The sequence below is a fragment of the Bison bison genome, unplaced genomic scaffold (assembly GCF_000754665.1).
Source record: "Bison bison bison isolate TAMUID 2011002044 unplaced genomic scaffold, Bison_UMD1.0 scf7180017864317, whole genome shotgun sequence".
Classification (NCBI taxonomy): domain Eukaryota; kingdom Metazoa; phylum Chordata; class Mammalia; order Artiodactyla; family Bovidae; genus Bison; species Bison bison.
Genome location: NW_011494889.1, coordinates 7,681,748 through 7,699,457, shown reverse-complemented (window position 1 = coordinate 7,699,457; position 17,710 = coordinate 7,681,748). Strand labels below are relative to the sequence as shown.

At 38.5% G+C, this 17,710-nt stretch overlaps 1 protein-coding gene and 1 pseudogene across 1 annotated transcript in view; one reads left to right on the top strand and one right to left on the bottom strand.

The window, feature by feature from the left end:
• Positions 1-15,924, bottom strand: part of ADSS (adenylosuccinate synthase) — a 32,494-nt gene extending 16,570 nt beyond the window's left edge. Inside the window, exons 1-3 of the mRNA XM_010852907.1 lie at positions 15,574-15,924; positions 1,618-1,720; positions 745-813 (exon numbers count right to left, since the gene is read on the bottom strand). Of these exons, the coding sequence (XP_010851209.1) occupies positions 745-813; positions 1,618-1,720; positions 15,574-15,756 (355 nt within the window). The 5' untranslated portion in view covers positions 15,757-15,924. The remainder of the gene's footprint in view (positions 1-744; positions 814-1,617; positions 1,721-15,573) is intronic.
• The window catches only part of LOC104997966, a 21,056-nt pseudogene continuing 19,186 nt past the window's right edge, over positions 15,841-17,710 (top strand).

The following is a 17,710-nucleotide window of genomic DNA, read 5'->3' as shown; positions in this document are numbered from 1 at the left end:
ACATTAAACATGAGTTAAGGGGAAACTACACTAATGATTTTTCTCAATTATGTTTTATTTGTATTGTCACAGTCCCCTCAAACCCTAGAAAGGCAGCCAAATTGAATGTAAACAGACTTCCAAAACCCCAGAAAACATAAGAGAAGGCAGGAAATCAAGTCTTTTTTTTTTTTTAAGATGGAAGTGGATTCACTGCATAGAAGCGTTTTCCTCACTTGGAGGGAGGGATCTAAACAACCCTCTTTTGTCCTGGGTTGTAGTAACCAAGGGACTTCCAGATCCTCTAGGAAACGAGGCTAATAGTGTACAAAATGGGCTACAGTGCCTTCCTGAAACTGCCTTCAGCTAATTTTGGTTTGTGCAGAAGAGGATGCTAGCAACCACCAGTGACAAAATGAGCTTGTTTCCCAGAGTCGTGCCACCAACATATAGTAATTCTAGCTACCTAAAGATACGGTTTGCAGACAACCAATGTGTAAAAATTCAGGACTTACACAATGAACTTGCTATGCTTGTTTTTTGTTTAGAACACTGATTATAATGAATAAAATATAATAAAAATTTATTCAAATAAATAAAAATTATGACATAAAAATTATGTCCCAATAACCTGTAATTTTAAAGTAGAAGATAAAAATGTGAAGTTTTTTCTGGAATGAGAGTCCCTTTAAAACTTTACCCTTGCCCCCCACCAAAAAAAACAAATAACTGGTTACCAGATAAAGCAGACTCATTCTTTCATACCTTTTCCTTTTTGAACATTTTTTTCTGCTTCCTCAAACAATCCAGGTAGATGAATCACCACACCATTTCCTTAAAAAATAAAACACATACACACAAATAAACTCCCAACTTTAAACATCTATATTTGTAATACATAATGATATTTAAACAAAGACATTTACAATAACCCTTATCTAGAATAGTAGAAGAGCGATACACTTTAATTAGTAGAACATTCCGATTTATCAGGGAGTTACCACAGAAATGACTCCAAGTCTTAAATAGTAGTAAAATGTAAATATACAATTGAACATAATGCACATAATATAAAACACTTAAAACTATACTCAATAAACTTTGAAATTTCTTTGAAATGAAGTGAAACTGTTATTTTGAAAGGAACCAGTTATATAGTTTTAGGCAAACTGAACCAGATCACAGTCTTTCAACTTGGGAACTCAAACCAATTAGTGGCCATAAAATCAATTTACTGGGTTGTGATTAGCATTTTTAAAAATAAGACTAGAAGAGAAAATGTCAGATTGCATCTTATGTTACAAGCCTTCAGAATCCATCCATGAAACATAGACTTCTCGCTTTTCTTACTATGCTTCACAGTGCTTGGAAACCTGATTCGATGATCCAACACTTTGCTACACAGTTAAGATGCCAAAAGGAAATAAATGCAAAGTAATCATTCCAAAAAGTATTAGGGCTAAAAGATCTAAAAGATGTGTTAAACAGTCCAAGTCAGGTATATTCCAGGAGGTACCACTGTCAGGATTAATAAGCAATCAATAAATCATTTGATTAGAGATTAAATAAGCTTAATGAAAAATAAACACTATTATCAACTGGGGGAAGAAAATCCCTAAGTTCAGTTTACATACTTACCAATGAATGCAGTAACATTTGGGTTAATTATTCCACTGGGTAAAAGGTGAAAATCATACTCCACAGAATCTACAACAACTGTATGGCCAGCATTATTTCCTCCCTGAAATACAAGATTGGGAAAACTAAACCTAACAATGAATATGACAAGCAATATAACTCCTTCCAAAGTGAATTAATGATCTCCTACTACAATGACAACGTTACTTGAGGCAACCCAAGTATTTGCCACGAATACTTATTCTCTAGAGGCTTACAACAGTTTGGCCATCCTCTTTCCTTTCCCTACTTGACTGATTATTCCTAACAGTATCTAGAAATTGGAGAATTCAGATTTCTGGAAGACTGGAAGACATATCCCGTCTTAAAAAGAGAAAGAAATGAACAAAGTACAGGGAACAATCAGCTTGTTATTCTGTTTCTGGCACTATGTGGAACATGTAGCAATCTACTTAATTATCCATGACACTGATCTTTAAAATATCCTTAAAATTGAAAAAGTAATCTACCCTAACTTGATAGAAATATTCATATAATTCTCATTGTCTTAAAAGTGTGACAAGCAACTCTGATCTAAAATTATTATTCCTATATGGATTTATCAACTAGGATATCTCCCAAGCAATTCCCTCAACTATTAGTTATCCTGAAGACTAATTTTTAAATTTTAAAATCAGTCTTGTGAGCTTGGTTAGTGACCAATTCCTTGAATCTGCTTGTCTCTGGCTTAAGTAATACACTGGGTCAAGGAACTTCTAAAGCTGAGCATCATAGTACAAATCCATGGTGAAATTTCTACTCTATGAAACAAAATGTAAAACTGAATTATAAAAATCAGGTACAAATGAGACAGTATTAAGTGACCAGACAATTTTTCTAATTTCTAAGCTTAAAAAGCATGAGGAAAAGACACAAATCAATTTGATTATGTTTAAACGTCTACAGAACACTAATTTAAAAATAAACAACAAACTAGGAATATATCTGAAGAAATAAAAAGTTTAACTTCTTTGCAGGACATGACTGGTTTAACTTGATCACAAGGCTACCAAATTTATGTACTTTTACTGTCATCATGAATTCACAAAAATGCCAGAAAAATAGGTCCTGCAAAAAAAAATCTTCAACAAAGCAAATACTTATTTACAGTGTTTTGCACTGCACAAAGAATTCCTTGCTTAAAGACTAGAGTTATGTCATGTATGTTTAAAAGGAAACAAAAGACTTGGCAGTGGTAGCCTGTAGTCTACCAGGTAACAGGGAGGTGACAAGACACAGGAAGACAGAAGCAGGGATTTAAGCAACACCTCCTTCACCTGATTCCATCAAAGAACAGGTGAATTTTTTTTGACTATTTACTTATTTGTAGGCAACGTCTGCACATGGATACAAAAGGCACAGTAGGATGCGCAGTAAAAAGTCAAGTCTTTCTGGTATTCTGCTCTCCCTTACCTGCTACAAGGCTGCTGTTACTGCCTGCTTTGTGTGTCCTTCCCTAAGTAATTCTGCATATACAAACACATATTTGCATATTCCACCTATGCAAATAATAGCAAAGATATATACCTGGGCAAATTGCTTTTCTACTTAACAAATCTTAAAGCTCATTCTCTATAACCTTGCAAACCTTTTAACAGCTGCACTGTATTCTTTTTTATAAGGACACATACATTTATTAAACTGGTCCCACAGAAAGGCATTTGGATTGTTTCCAACCTTTTGTCTTTATTAACAATGTTGCAATATACTTCCTGGTCATACTTTATTATTATTTTACCCTTGGCAAGTTTATCACCAACTCTGACAGAATCCTAAAACATATTACATAAACTAAAGAATATACTGGAAAAAAAAAAAAAGAACATATTGATCTTAGTCTTTCTTAAATAATCCACAGAACAATTCTTACTTGGTTTTTATGGCTTTTCTTTCATTCTATCCCTCATACCAATATTAGCCTTTTTATCACAACTTTCTGTGATTTAGGAAACTTCCAAGTTTCAGGAAAAATATTTTCAGAGTATAAAAACTCATTAAAATTTCTTCAAATCTTAGGAAAATGTTAATTTGTTATTATAACTATTTACATTGTTATAAAACACTAAATTTAATGAATTCATATTAAACTGTTATCAAGTACTGGTGACTTTGAAACAATCAATAAAGTGTTATTATTTAAGCAGAATCAGTTTTCTTTTTAATTCATCATTTGCTTAATATAAAACAAACTATCCACTTTGTAATTTTGATGTAGACTTTTAAAATAACTCTTTATACATTTTTTTTACACTGTTGTTTTTAAAGATATACTAATATAGTCATTTGGATAAATAATTTTTAACTCAGTTTTTCTTGTGTATAACAAAGCCTACTACTCTCTTAGATAATATCTTACTAAGACAGGACATAATGATGGAAGGATAGTGGCTGATATATTTGTTTGAGACAGGTCATCGTGATTGGTGATAAATGACTTTAGGGCAATACATTGGTTTACTTCTTTGAGTTCTTCCAAGTTTACACACAGGTGGTGGTTCAGGCTAGAAAAGTTCAGCTGCAAAAGGCTTGAAATCACACTTTCGTGAACAGCTTGCTCATTCAAACATTAACCAAGATTGTTCAATAATCAATGCCTTATTAAGGATTACTATATGGTTTAAATCCCACTTAAATTGTTTAATTGAGTAGGAAAATATGGTTAAATATATTCAAGAATAACCCTAAACTATCCTGTTGAGGAGTTAAGGGAGAAAATGCGTGTATTAGCTAGTATGCTTGGTCACTAGTGCCCTACAAGGGTTGGGGTGTAAAAGCTTCTAACCTTGAAACACTTGCTGTGCAGAAGAGTCCTGAGGTGAACTGAGACGGAGCTACTCATAAGGCATTTTTTGACAAATCTATATATGATACAGCTTTCAGTATAGTCATTTCACAAAAAGCCTCAGATGAAGCTTCAAATTTCAACTGCCTATTTGGATGCCAACCTAAAATATGTATAAATTTTGTGTGCAATGTGCTTAGTCGCTCAATTGTGTTCAACTCTTTGTGACCCCATGGACTGTAGCTCCTCTGTCCATGTGGATTCTATAGGCAAGAATACTGGAGTGGACTGCCATGCCCTCCTCCAGGGGATCTTCCTAATCCAGGTATCAAACCCAGGTCTCCCGCATTGCAGGCAGATTCTTTACCATCTGAGACACCAGGAAAGGCCATAAATTGTGTGGAATATACAAAATTCTTCTTGGGAGCTGAAGAAATTGTTCTGAAACACAGGTCCAAGGAGGGGTCACATGTTAGCAGCAGACAGCAAAAACGAAGAGGTTTCAACAGAACTACCATTGCCAGTCTCACCCAACCAACACCCATGACCACATTACCAGGGCAAATAGTCCTTCTGTATCCACAGGAGATTGGTGCCAGGACCCCCAGAGACACCAAAATCCACAAGTGTTTAAATAGTGCAACATTTGCATATAACTTATGCAAACCCTCAGGGATACTTTAAATCATCTCCAGATTACTTATAATACCCAATACAACATAGAGTCTATGTAAATAAAGTTTTGCTTTTTGGAACTTTCTGGATTTTTTTTTTCAATTTATTTTTGACTGACAGTTGGTTGAATCCTTGGATACAGAACCCATGGATACGGAGGGCCAACTGTACTCTCAACTGCAGACTCCCACATTTGCGATGAAGAGCGTCTCATATGGGCAACTCTCTGCAGTATGTACCTAGATAAGTAGCAAGGACATATATATTTATTAATGTTTCTCCTAACTAGCACTGGGAAGGCCAGATAAATGATGGAAGATAAATATATCTTTCATTCTATTTTTAACAGATGCCTCAAAGCAAATTTCGAAAAGTATCCTCCCAGATCCAACATTAGTCACATATTTATATTAATAGTTATATGTAACTACCTCTTGTTGCTTTGCTAAATTTCCATAACACTTATGATCCCACTCATTTATGCAGCATTTAACAAATACTTCTAAATATCACAGCTGTATATTTTATACTACTTAACTAAAAAACAGAATATGTTCAATTGTTATAGAAACAAGGAGTTGTGGAACAGTAATTAATGCTGTTTTACAGATCAACCGTATCAATCGAGAAAATGTTTCTTAATGAATCTCAGATGCCTTCACTTTTGAACATTTTTAATTTTGAAATATACCATCTAAAACCCCATTAAACAAACGAGTGGGGCTCAAAAGTGGCTGCATATTCTGTGGCAAGTCTCTTTGAGGAAAAACATAAGTTTATAATGCCTTATATATTTTTCTTACATTAAATAACAAGAACAAATGTAAAATTCAGCGGGGATAAAAGATGACGAATATAAACTCTTTAAATACAAGGGCTCAATACTTCTTTGCTTCCCCCACAGTGACCAATAAAGTTCTAGACACTGTTAGTACTTATTTGATATGCACTAATTAATGAGATGGTTGATATAGTTGATATGGACTAATTAATGGGATGGTTAGATAGCATCACCGATTCAATGGACATGAACTTGAGCAAACCCCGGGAGACAGTGGAGGACAGGGAAGCCTGGTGTGCTTAGGGTCAAAAACAATTGGAAAAGAGTTAGTAACTGAACAACAACAACGATAATTTTAGAAAAGTAAAACTCTACAATTCTTTGAAAATAAAGCCATTCTACCACCTCTTCAAAACAAAAGGAAATTAACAATATTAAAGTGAAGAATACGTAAAAGGAAAAAATCCAGTCATCCAATCAGCACTCACCACAATCACAAAAACATCCTCTAATTTGGTGTTTATTTTACTGATTTTCTTTGACTTATTCTTACATTAAGATTCAAGGTAAATATTAAACAAGCTTCTTAATAACCAAAAAAAAAAAAAAAAAACACTGTACCTCACTGAAATAAATTAGAATATTATCATGGAGGTGGGGGAGAGCAGAACTAAAATTCTATGTTCTCCAAGATGAAGAGCAAAGTTTCTTGTATATACTTTTAGGGTTTAAAAACCAATACAGCTAAGTCTCATTATTTTAATTATAGTTAAAATAAAAACCTATTTAACACCAAACATTTTCCCTCCAGAAAAGCACCAAAGGTCTACAATATAGTAGAAAACAACTTACAAAGGAGAATAACCCTGAATTGTTTCCTCATTTCTTATCTTCCCATATGAAATGAACTGAAGGTTAGTTATACCTTCAGTACAGTGAGTCCCTCTGCCTCCCCTCCCCCTTACCATTTACTTCCTAAATCATAATATGTAATCATCCCCTCTGGCAACAGTAATTGATCCAGAGGAGGAAACCTGATCCAGGCCTGAGCCAATCAAGCTTCTCTCGGGAATTTGATTGTGAGAGATGCCTATCACTAAGAGAGCATCCTAAAAACGGCCAGTTCTGCCTGCTGAGATCCAAGGAGCTGCCTAAGGCCAGGCCACTCCAAGGTTTAGCCATCTAGGTCTTCCTTCAAGCCTAGCCCCATTTGGCTTAAGACAGTCTCTTTTCCATTGTTTATAAAGAATCCAAAGTATTTACAAAACAAAGTCACTGCAAGACGGTATGTATACAGCCCATTCTCTAAATTCACGTCCTGCACTGGTAATAACTGAATATAAGATAATTAACTTATGTACACCTGAAACTAATACAGTAAATCAACTACAGTTCAATTAAAAACTAATTTCTAAAAAAGTTAATTTCTAAATTTTAATATCTATGCCATCAAGAATAAACCTCTAAAACATGGTACTGGAGGACACAGGGATAATATATTATTTAGTTGTTTTGTAACTGTTCTCTTAAATATCATAAAAGTCATTATAAACTTATGATTTTCCTCAAAGAGACTTGCCACACAATATGAAGCCACTTTGGGGCTCCACTGGTTAGTTTCTTGGGGTTTTAAATTGTATATTTCAAAATAAAAATATTTAGCTCTTTTATACTGTTTTCATGTACACTTTTTCCCCCAATTTGATTTTAAACTTAATAAAGTCAGATGACAAGTGTTTTAAATTTTCTTTCCATAGTTCGTCAGAACCAGAGGCTATCAAGCCCAACTCTATAATATAAGTTTGGATCAGGAAATGTTGTTATATGTAAGTTTCTAAGAAGGTCCAAGAGAGGAAAGAAAAAAAGAAAGGAAAGGAAAAGAAAAAAAATTTTTTTTAGATTGGAATGAAATGACACTAGTCTGCAAAAGTGACTCCTGAGTCTTGACTTAGTTTACTGTTAGGTCTTCCTCTTTTCCAAAATCACTCAAACTAAGTGAGTTTCTGAGAGGAGATGGAAACAGTCAATGTTACAAACCTGAAAGAATGGTATCTCTTTTCCATCTAATAGCAAGAGTGTTAAGGGCTAACAATTTCATGCACATAGCCCAAAGGCATTACTCAGGCCACTTAGTTTGGCCTCCAAAATAGTCTGTGTCTTCTCTTTGTCCTTGTTCCTCTGAATACATGAATACTATACTGTAATCATAGAGATCAAAATGAACGTCAATCAAAAAAAGTCAGAATAAACACTATGAATTACAGCATAGAGTAGCAATGCTTCAGATCCATGCCTTTGAACTATTCTAGCAACCAAAAAAGGGTTCCCACTTCATATCTAGTCTTAAAGTTCCTTAGAAACCTAACAATCTTGTTTGGAGTTGGTGCTGATTACCTGTGCTGATTTTCTTGGTAAAGACCGTTCCAGCCCGTGTCCCATTGTTGATTTCACTATTTGCCAAAACTAAAACACAGCAATCCACAGCAATAAAGGAATTATAAACAAGGATGACTGTTCTTTTATAAAAACACTCAAATAACTGCAATTAGCTTGTGATTCCAAAGTAGAGCAGGTTTAAGTTACCGGCAGTAAGCTGATCAAATTAAACTATTCAACAGTAACCAGACACGCTAGATAGGAAAACATATACAGGGTATCTGAATTTCTTTTTAGCAAAGACATCCAAGTGCACTGCTCAGTTACCTCTTAAAGGCTTAAGACATCTGCTTTACCTTACAGTATTACATTTACCTTCCACTTTCATACACAGATAAGTGTCACAAGGATGACAAAAACCTCAGGTACCTCGTATTTTGTACCTTAAATTACATTATAAAACAACTCACAAGGAAAATGGAAAGTGGAATAGACTTGGAGGATCTCAGGCTCCTGATTAAGAAGCTCCGATTCTAGGTGCATGTGTGTGCTCTAATATACACACTTAACAAGGGTCAGAGATGACCACAGTCATAGATAGGAGGATCAGACATGCAACCAAAAAAATGCATAAACCAATGTTATGCAGCTCTTTATAAATTCCAGATAAAAACTCCCCTAATCATTAAAACATTTATGGAGATATTTTCTTAAAACACACTGACATTGAACTGCAGATTTCAAGTCAAAAAAATTTTCTCTCATGAATAAAACCCTTCCTTTAAAAGGGTTTTCAAAACATAATACAGACAAAAGTCCCATTTTAAAAAATGTCATGGGACTTCCTATTTTGTAAAGAGGAATTTTATTACATTGAATTAAATATAATTAAAAGTTGGTTCAATGTAAAGAACCATCCATCTTGGAGCCAAAGTAGCCATGGGAACTGTCCTCTATTAACTGTCCCATTTTATTTTTTTTTTAAATTGAGCATACAACAAACTGAGGAGAAGGCAATGGCACCCCACTCCAGTACTCTTGCCTGGAAAATCCCATGGATGGAGAAGCCTGGTAGGTTGCAGTCCATGGGGTCACTGAGGGTCGGACACGACTGAGTGACCTCACTTTCATGCATTGGAGAAGGAAATGGCAACCCACTCCAGTGTTCTTGCCTGGAGAATCCCAGGGACAGGGGAGCCTGGTGGGCTGCCGTCTCTGGGGTCGCACAGAGTCGGACACGACTGAAGTGACTTAGCATACAACAAACTGTGGAAAATTCTTGGAGACGGGACTACCAGACCACCTTACCTGCCACCTGAGAATCCTGTGTGCAAGTCAAGAGGCAACAGTTAGAACTGGACATGGAACAATGGACTGGTTCAAAATTGGGAAAGGAGTACATCAAGGCTGTATACTATCACCCTGTTTATTTAACTTCTACGAAGAGTACATCATGCGAAATGCTGGGCTGGATGAATCACAAGCTGAAATCTTCAACCCTGAATATTCATTGGAAGGACTGATGCTGAAGCTAATGCTCCAATACTTTGGCCACCTGAGGCTAAGAGCTGACTCCCTGGAAAAGACCCTGATGCTGGGAAAGATTGAGGGCGCGAGGAGTAGGGGGTGACAGAGGATGAGATGGTTGGATGGCATCATCGACTCAATGGACATGAGTTTGAGCAAACTCCTGTAGATAGTGAAGGACAGGGAAGCCTGGCGTGCTGCTGTTCATGGCATCACAAAGAGTTGGACACAACTTAGCAACTGAACAACAACACAGAGTTGATTTACAACGTTGTGTTAGTTTCAGGTAGACAGTGAAGTGATTCGTTATACACACATATATACCTTTTTTTTTCAGATTCCTTTCCCTTATAGGTTATTACAAAACATTGTGTTCCCTGTGCTATACACACTTTACTGTTCTTTTCAAATGCTTTCCCCAGACAATACTGAATACCTCAACATCCCTTTTTCTACTGATAAAAAGTACTCTAACATCACCAATCTTCACTTACTGTTTGCTATGTAGCTAATCCACATTAAACTTTGGTGTCAACACTGACTTAGTCCCCAAAACATACATAGATTTGTATCCATTACTGTTAAGTAAGCTATTAAGTATATTATCAATTTACAAGTTCACTCTAGATTTGTTCTAGGCAACAATTCTTCCTAAAGATACTTAAAACAACCAAACTAATCCACCCTTTCTCACCAAAATTAAAGAAACAGAATAATATTGGTCAGATTACTGAAGATAATTTCATATAATTAAAAAAATTTATGCCTCAAAAATAAAGATAATGCTATATTATCTATACTAATACAGTAAGCTTAAATAGTGAACAACTTTGAGATCTACTGCCCTCAGCAAAGAAAAACTGTTTAATAGAAACACATGGCAGTCAACTGAAATTTGTTGAGGAAATGCACAAAAATTATACAATTATCAGTTATCTATTTTCTCATAGATACAGGAGATAAAACTTTAAAGGAGTAAAGCCTTTGAACATAATAGTACAACATAAAAAAATACTAGCTAAAAATACTATGTAACAATTGTTAATCCAAGGAACGCTGGGGATTCCACATTAAGCTCACATCAATAGTCAATTAAATTGCCCAGGAATATATTAAAAATAATAAGGCTTTCCCAGTGGCTCAGCGGCAAAGAATTCGCCTGCAATGCAGGAGACACAGGAGATGTGGGTTCAATCCCTGAGTGGGGAAGATCCTCTGGAGGAGGGCATGGCAACCCACTCCAGTATCCTTGCCTGAAGAATCCCATGAACAGAGGAGCCTTGTGGGCTACTGCTCATAGGGTCACAGTCAGACACAACTGAAGTGACTGAGCATGAGTATTAAAATAATACAGGAAAGAGCTAAACTACGGAATTCAAAGAAATTTCTAAGGGTGATTCAGGTCACACAATATATATTTGTTAAGTATTTACTTCCTCTCTGCCTCACAGGGCTTCCCTAGTGGCTCCGATGGTAAAGAATCTGCCTGCAATGCAGGAGACCTGGGTTCGATCCCTGGGTTGGAAAGGATCTCCTGAAGGAGGGCATGGCAACTCACTCCAGTATTCTTGCCTGGAGAATCCCATGGAGAGAGGAGCCTATCGGGCTACAGTCCATGGGGTCGCAAAGAATCGATACAACTGAGCGACTAAGCACACACTGCCTCATGTAGTACTGGGTGCTATGGAAGAAAACAAAAAGGGAATGAGTCCTCTTTCTGAGAAACCTACATTCTAATAGTACTAAATCACTTCAGTTGTGTCCGACTCTGCACTGGCAGGTGGGTTCTTAGCACTAGCGCCACCTGGAAAGCATTCTATTAGGGAAAGCACAATAATTCAAGAAAGTAAAATTTAACCAAGTACACCACACAGTGGTAATCACTTATGTACGATCTTGGAAAATACTATATATAGAAAACAATCCTGATATGAGACAAAGAAACAGCAATTGTTATAAAACTGGAAGAATGGCTTACCTTAAATGCTAATTCTCCACCAGCTTCAAAATTATGGAAGGTGGTTTAGAAGATAATTTTAGCTGTATAAGGTCAAGGCATTAAAAGAACACTGAAGTTATTTTCTTTTAAATTATCTCTCAACCTTTCTGAGTATTTCAAGGAGAAAGTCTCAGTTGCTGCTGATATGTCTTTTGCATTTCTTTATCACTTGCTAATTGCTGGTTTCAGACCCTTCAGCAGATACCCACATCTAGCTACAAAAATTTTTTTCATTGTGCTTAGTTTTATGGCCAACTTTACATACAGCATGTGACAGGACATACTTTCCCTTTATAATTAATTTTACTTAGTATTTCCTCTTTACATTAACATTAAAACCCTGGGGAAAATCACAAAGAAAGGAAATACTGTTCTAGCTACCCCGATCACAGGCAACTAACCTCATGCCTGTCACAGCCAAGACTGCCAAGCTTTACTTTCACCAGAACAATAAACAAGCCCATGCTTAAGGCCTGATATAAAGTACAATAGTCAAAATCTCTGTGGTTTCTATTCGACGAAATGAAGAAAATAGAGACTAATTTACTTTGAGGGAATTGGGGTAGGGGGACAGTAATGACCTTCTAATAAAGCTATTTTTGTGTTGCCAGGAAGGGGCCTTCCTATTCCCATATTTTAACCTTTTGAAAAACCCACACTAACACGCTTCTCCATCCCCATCCTGGCAATACTTTTCTAAGTAACAGTTGTCCACTAGACTATAAACACCTTGTGAGCACAAGCCCTGCCTTTGTCAGCTAAAACTCTGGGGCTAAGTGGTCCCCTATAGATATTTATTATGTGATTGTTGGATGAATGAACTATGCCAGAAATTGGTCCTATACTTATTTCTTCTCTTTTTCCTGCAAGACCTATTGAATTAAGTCATCCTTCCATGCAAGTCCTACACACTTATTTAAGGATCTAAAGTATAAGTATCTAACAAGTTATAACTTCCTATAAATCCCAAATCTAAAATGATGATGAAAATGCCACAAGCTTTGCACCTATTCTTTCCAAAAAGATCTTTTATATTTAAAATAAATAGTTACATGCAATGTCAGCTTTTCTTTTAAAAAACTGTATTTTTATTGGGAGAAATTCCTTATTTTATGATTCCATCAGAGACACATTATGTGTATACCACTTCTGGAGAAACACTACAAAATCTGAGCTTATGGCATGAATATGACAAAATATACTGATTAAACTCTAAAAAGTGCATATTATTTTCAATAATACACAAAACTTAAATCATCAAACAGAGCAATTCAAGTCCAAATGTCCTTCCAAAAGTTGACTTTTCCCAGCTCTCTATACTTCTTAAGAATTTCAACAGTCCATAACTATCAATTTTATGACTCAGGAGAACTTCACTAAGAGATGTCAGCTTACTGGGACTGACCAAATAATATAGTTACCAAAGTGAATCACAACAGATATTCTTAAATCTATTCATTATCTATCTACCAGCATTAACAAGACATTAAGAATCCTCTACAAGACATTAAGAATCCTTTGGGTTCTTAAAACACTAGAAGAATATAAATTTTTAAAATTATATAAGGAAGGTAGCAAGTCAAAATTTTACAGGTGAGTCAAATCTGTCTAACAAGTTTGCTCACACATGTCTCCTCTATCTTCAGCCAACACTAAAGCCAAACTTGGCTCCTTATCACTCACTTCTCTCCAGACTTTCCAAGGGCATCAGATCAGATCAGCCCACGACCTCCTTCAAAACTACTTTTTGCAGTAACATGGTAATACCCTCTCCAACCATCAAGTGAGTTCTACTTCTTTTCAAAGTGATTATTAAAATTGAGGATCTTTTAGAATGAAGGCAAAATGGTTACATCCCCCAAAACTTCTTACAACCTATATTGTTATTTATATTACCTATTTCTGTATAAACGAATTTGCCTGCAATACAGGAGACCCGGGTTCGATTCTTGGGTTGGGAAGATCCCCTGGAGAAGGAAATGGCAACCCACTGGAGTATTCTCGCCTGGAGAATCCCATGGACAGAGGAGCCCAGTGGGCTCCTCTGTCCATGGGTTTGCAACAGTTGGACAGGACTTAGCAGCTAAACCACAACCATTTCTGTATAAGGAAGATATCAGAAATGACAGTGAAGTAGATAAAGGGGTCTCCAACCTCTCCTCCCCCCCAGAGTTAGGTATTCCCATACTTTGCCCACAGCACAGCAATATAGGATCTTAAGAGAAAAGGAAGGTGATGGTCAGTTTTCTGGAGCAGCTCCTACAGCAGTATGAGGCAACACCTTTAGGGGTGTCATGAGTAACCTCCTATGTGTCTAGCCAGAGAGGTGGAAGAATAGAAGACTGGAAGAGAAGTGGTGGTGGTGGTAGTGGTAATAAGAAGCAGCAGCTTAACCCAGAAACGGGCAGGATGGATTTCCTCATGCAAAAAACAAAATTTTCTCATTTAACTTTTGATGTACTTATGATTACTTTTTTCTGCCTGCCAAAATGGTATTCAATTTTAGGTTCAGTCCGACTCTTTGCGACCCCATGAATCGCAGCACGCCAGGCCTCCCTGTCCATCACCAACTCCCGGAGTTCACCCAGACTCAGGTCCATCGAGTCAGTGATGCCATCCAGCCATCTCATCCTCTGCAGTCCCCTTCTCCTGCCCCCAATCCCTCCCAGCATCAGAGTCTTTTCCAATGAGTCAACTCTTCGCATGAGGTGGCCAAAGTACTGGAGTTGGTAGAACACTTCTCATCAAGCAGGCCTACGAACTTGTTAGAATGCACACAGCATTATTATATTATGCCATGTACACAGTTCATGAAGAAGAAACATTCTTGCAACCTAAACAGCAGTTAACTTCAGACATTACCATTCGTTCAGAAAGGGCTTATTGCTCAACTATTTCGAATTTTGAAATTCGTAACAGTTAACTATGAGCCTTTAGAAAGGCCCAGCCTCTTGGCTGCTTCAAAGCAAACGACAAATAGGAAGAACGCTTACAATGAAAACCACGAGTCTTCCGGGAGGAAGTATATTACCATTCCATTTCCCGAAAGTTCACTCTAGGTGTGAGCGTTAACAATGTAAATATTTCTAAATACTAGATCTGACACTTGTATTCTTTTACTTGCCTCACTCGTAAAAGAGCTGAGATGCCCACCTTTAGGACCAACAAGTAAAATTAACGTTCCTTAGTATAACCGTGTACCGAGTAAAAAAAGGGGCCATTACACGGTTATAAACCGCCCTAAAGCCCAGAAGTGTGTTCTCATGTCAACAAAGTGGACCCGAAGAGGCAAAGCTCGGCAAGCTCGGGCCTGCAGGTGGGGGAGTGGCGAGTTTGGATTTCTGGGCGTTTCGGCCCGGTTGGTATCCCCTGGGCGGATGGGTGATGACGGGGACGATTTTGCGGCCCTTTAGGGTCTCTGCCCGGAGCCGGCAGCAGGCCTCGGGCGGTAGCTCCTCAAACTCGAACGGTCTCCCATCTCCACCCCGGCCCCAGTCCTGGGTTTGAGCACTGGTCCTCGGACCGAACACTGCAACTCCCCAGGCATCGCGCATCTCAAAGGCTCCCAGAGTCAAGCCGCATTTTCCTCCTGAGCCATCACGAGCCCGCAGCCCGAGACCCAGGTCAGGGGTCTCCGACCTCCCGCCATTTCTCCACGTCGCCGCAGCTCGTAGTAAGAGGAAAGAACCTCAAGGTGACACCTTATTTCGGACGGTGGATGCGAGTTCTGGGCCCGAGCTCAGGGGCCGGCTTCCCGTCAGAGCCCTGCCGCCTCACCTGGCAGCGGCACACGATGTCGGCGTCCTGCGCTAGCAGATCTACCACCTTCCCCTTGCCTTCGTCGCCCCACTGCGCGCCGAGCACCACCGTTACCCGGTTCCCTCCAGGCCGCGTCCTGGGGCGGCCGCAGTCGCCGTTGGGCAAGGAGGATGCCGCCGGGTTGGTCTCGGCAAACGCCATGGCTCCGGAGACACGAGGAGAGCCCAAATGGGAGGCGGGTAGCTTGAAGTGCGCGAACTGAGCTGCCCTGCGGTCGCCAGCCACATGCGGAGGAAGAAGGAGCCAGAGCCAGCCCGGCCCCGCCCCACCTGCCGGATCGCCACCCTCCCACCAGGCCCGCCCCGCGCTCCTGCCGCCCTCTCAGAGGGACACCAGGACCTCCCCGCGCACGCCGGCCTTGGCAGCACCGCCCCAGGGAAAAGCCACGCCCCTTCCGCGGCCGGGCGCGCCCCTCCAGTGCGAACTCAGAACGGAAAGGATGGGGGCGGGGCTTCGAGCGCGCTTCAACCTCAACGCCCCGCCCACCAGCCCTTTCTCTGGCTTTTCAAACTGGAGAGGCGGGGAGGTACGTGCCAGTGCGTCAGACTACAACTCCCGGCAGCGCTCTGGTCAAAGTGGTGTATTCCGGTGATTTGCTGTCTGCCATCTGCACGTTTCAGTTTGTGAAAAATGTTTGTTTTTAAGTTGTTTCTTAATATGCTTTTATTAGGGAATGAGATAGTGTATACAAAATACGAAGGGTGGAATTTCAAAATACAAATGGGATGAAATTGGAACATACTATAGATTTAAAATTGGAAAGTAAAGGTCTGAAAGTAAGAACAGAGATGCGAACGGGCATCAGAAAAGGGCAAACTCGAAAGTAAAGCAGTAATGTAGAGGTCATTAGGCCTGAAAATCTGCAGAATACGTAGAGTCCTATACCTTATTAGAATTAAATGCCGATGTCATTATAATGTATGCCAGAATACAGTAACAACCATATGAGGTAGGTAATACTATCTTATCCGTATTTTACAGGATTTAAAAGCTAGTTAACTACCTCTAGTGAGGAGTGAATTGGTACCTAGGTGGTCAGTCCAGAGCCCAGGTGCTTTCTGTAGTGTTTAATGTTTCAGTTGCCATTAGATTCCCAAGTATACTATAAAAATAAAGCTCATTTTAAACGGAATCAGGAAGCCCCAAAGGGGAAAGCTCTCATGCGGGTACCACTCCGAGCAGATTGCCTAACAAGGAAGAAGAAAAATAAGAATATTACTTTTCTTCTAGGATAAAGGAAGACATTTTTCATATAGGAATTTTATCTCCTGCTTTTAAAAAATGGAAGGCAGTTTCCTCCTTTGTCCCAGCAACAATGTTCTAACCTTTGAAATCTTTTTGTCACTTTAGTTAAATGAATAGTTAAATATTATTTTATAATGATCTGTGACCCAATTTAGTCACGTCCAAAATTTTTGGTATTTTTGAAAAACTTCCTCCAAATCAAGCTATAATTGAAGTCTTTTTGACCTTAAACTAACTTTGGGATTTTTTTGGAGGGCCTCTGGAGCATCTCAGAGGATCTGTTCTCTCTGTTTATAAAAAGGGAGATATTAAACTAATTGGACTTATTTGGGAAATTACATGGGAAGCATTGTCAAGTAAATAATACTAAGCCTTCTTTATATTGCATCTGTATAGGTATGTGTTATAAATGCTTCATAAATATAACATTCCTTGAACTCTGATATTTCTGATGTATTATTACCATTCATAAGAGCTTCCCAGGTGGTTCTAGTGGTAAAGAACTTGCCTGCCAGTACAGGAGACATGTTCTACCCCTCGATTGGGAATAGTCCCTGGAGGAAGACACAGTAACTCACTTCAGTATCCTTGCCTGGAGAATCACACGTACAGAGGAGCCTGGTGGGCTACAGTCCATAGGATCGCAAAGTGTCAGACACAACTTAGCACACACACACATGCACCATTCATAATTCTAGTTATTATCTTATAATGTGTGTCATCAGATCAGATCAGTCACTCAGTCGTGTCCGACTCTTTGTGACCCCATGAATCCCAGCACACCAGGCCTCCCTGTCCCTCACCAACTCCCGGAGTTCACTCAGACTCACGTCCATCAAGTCAGTGATGC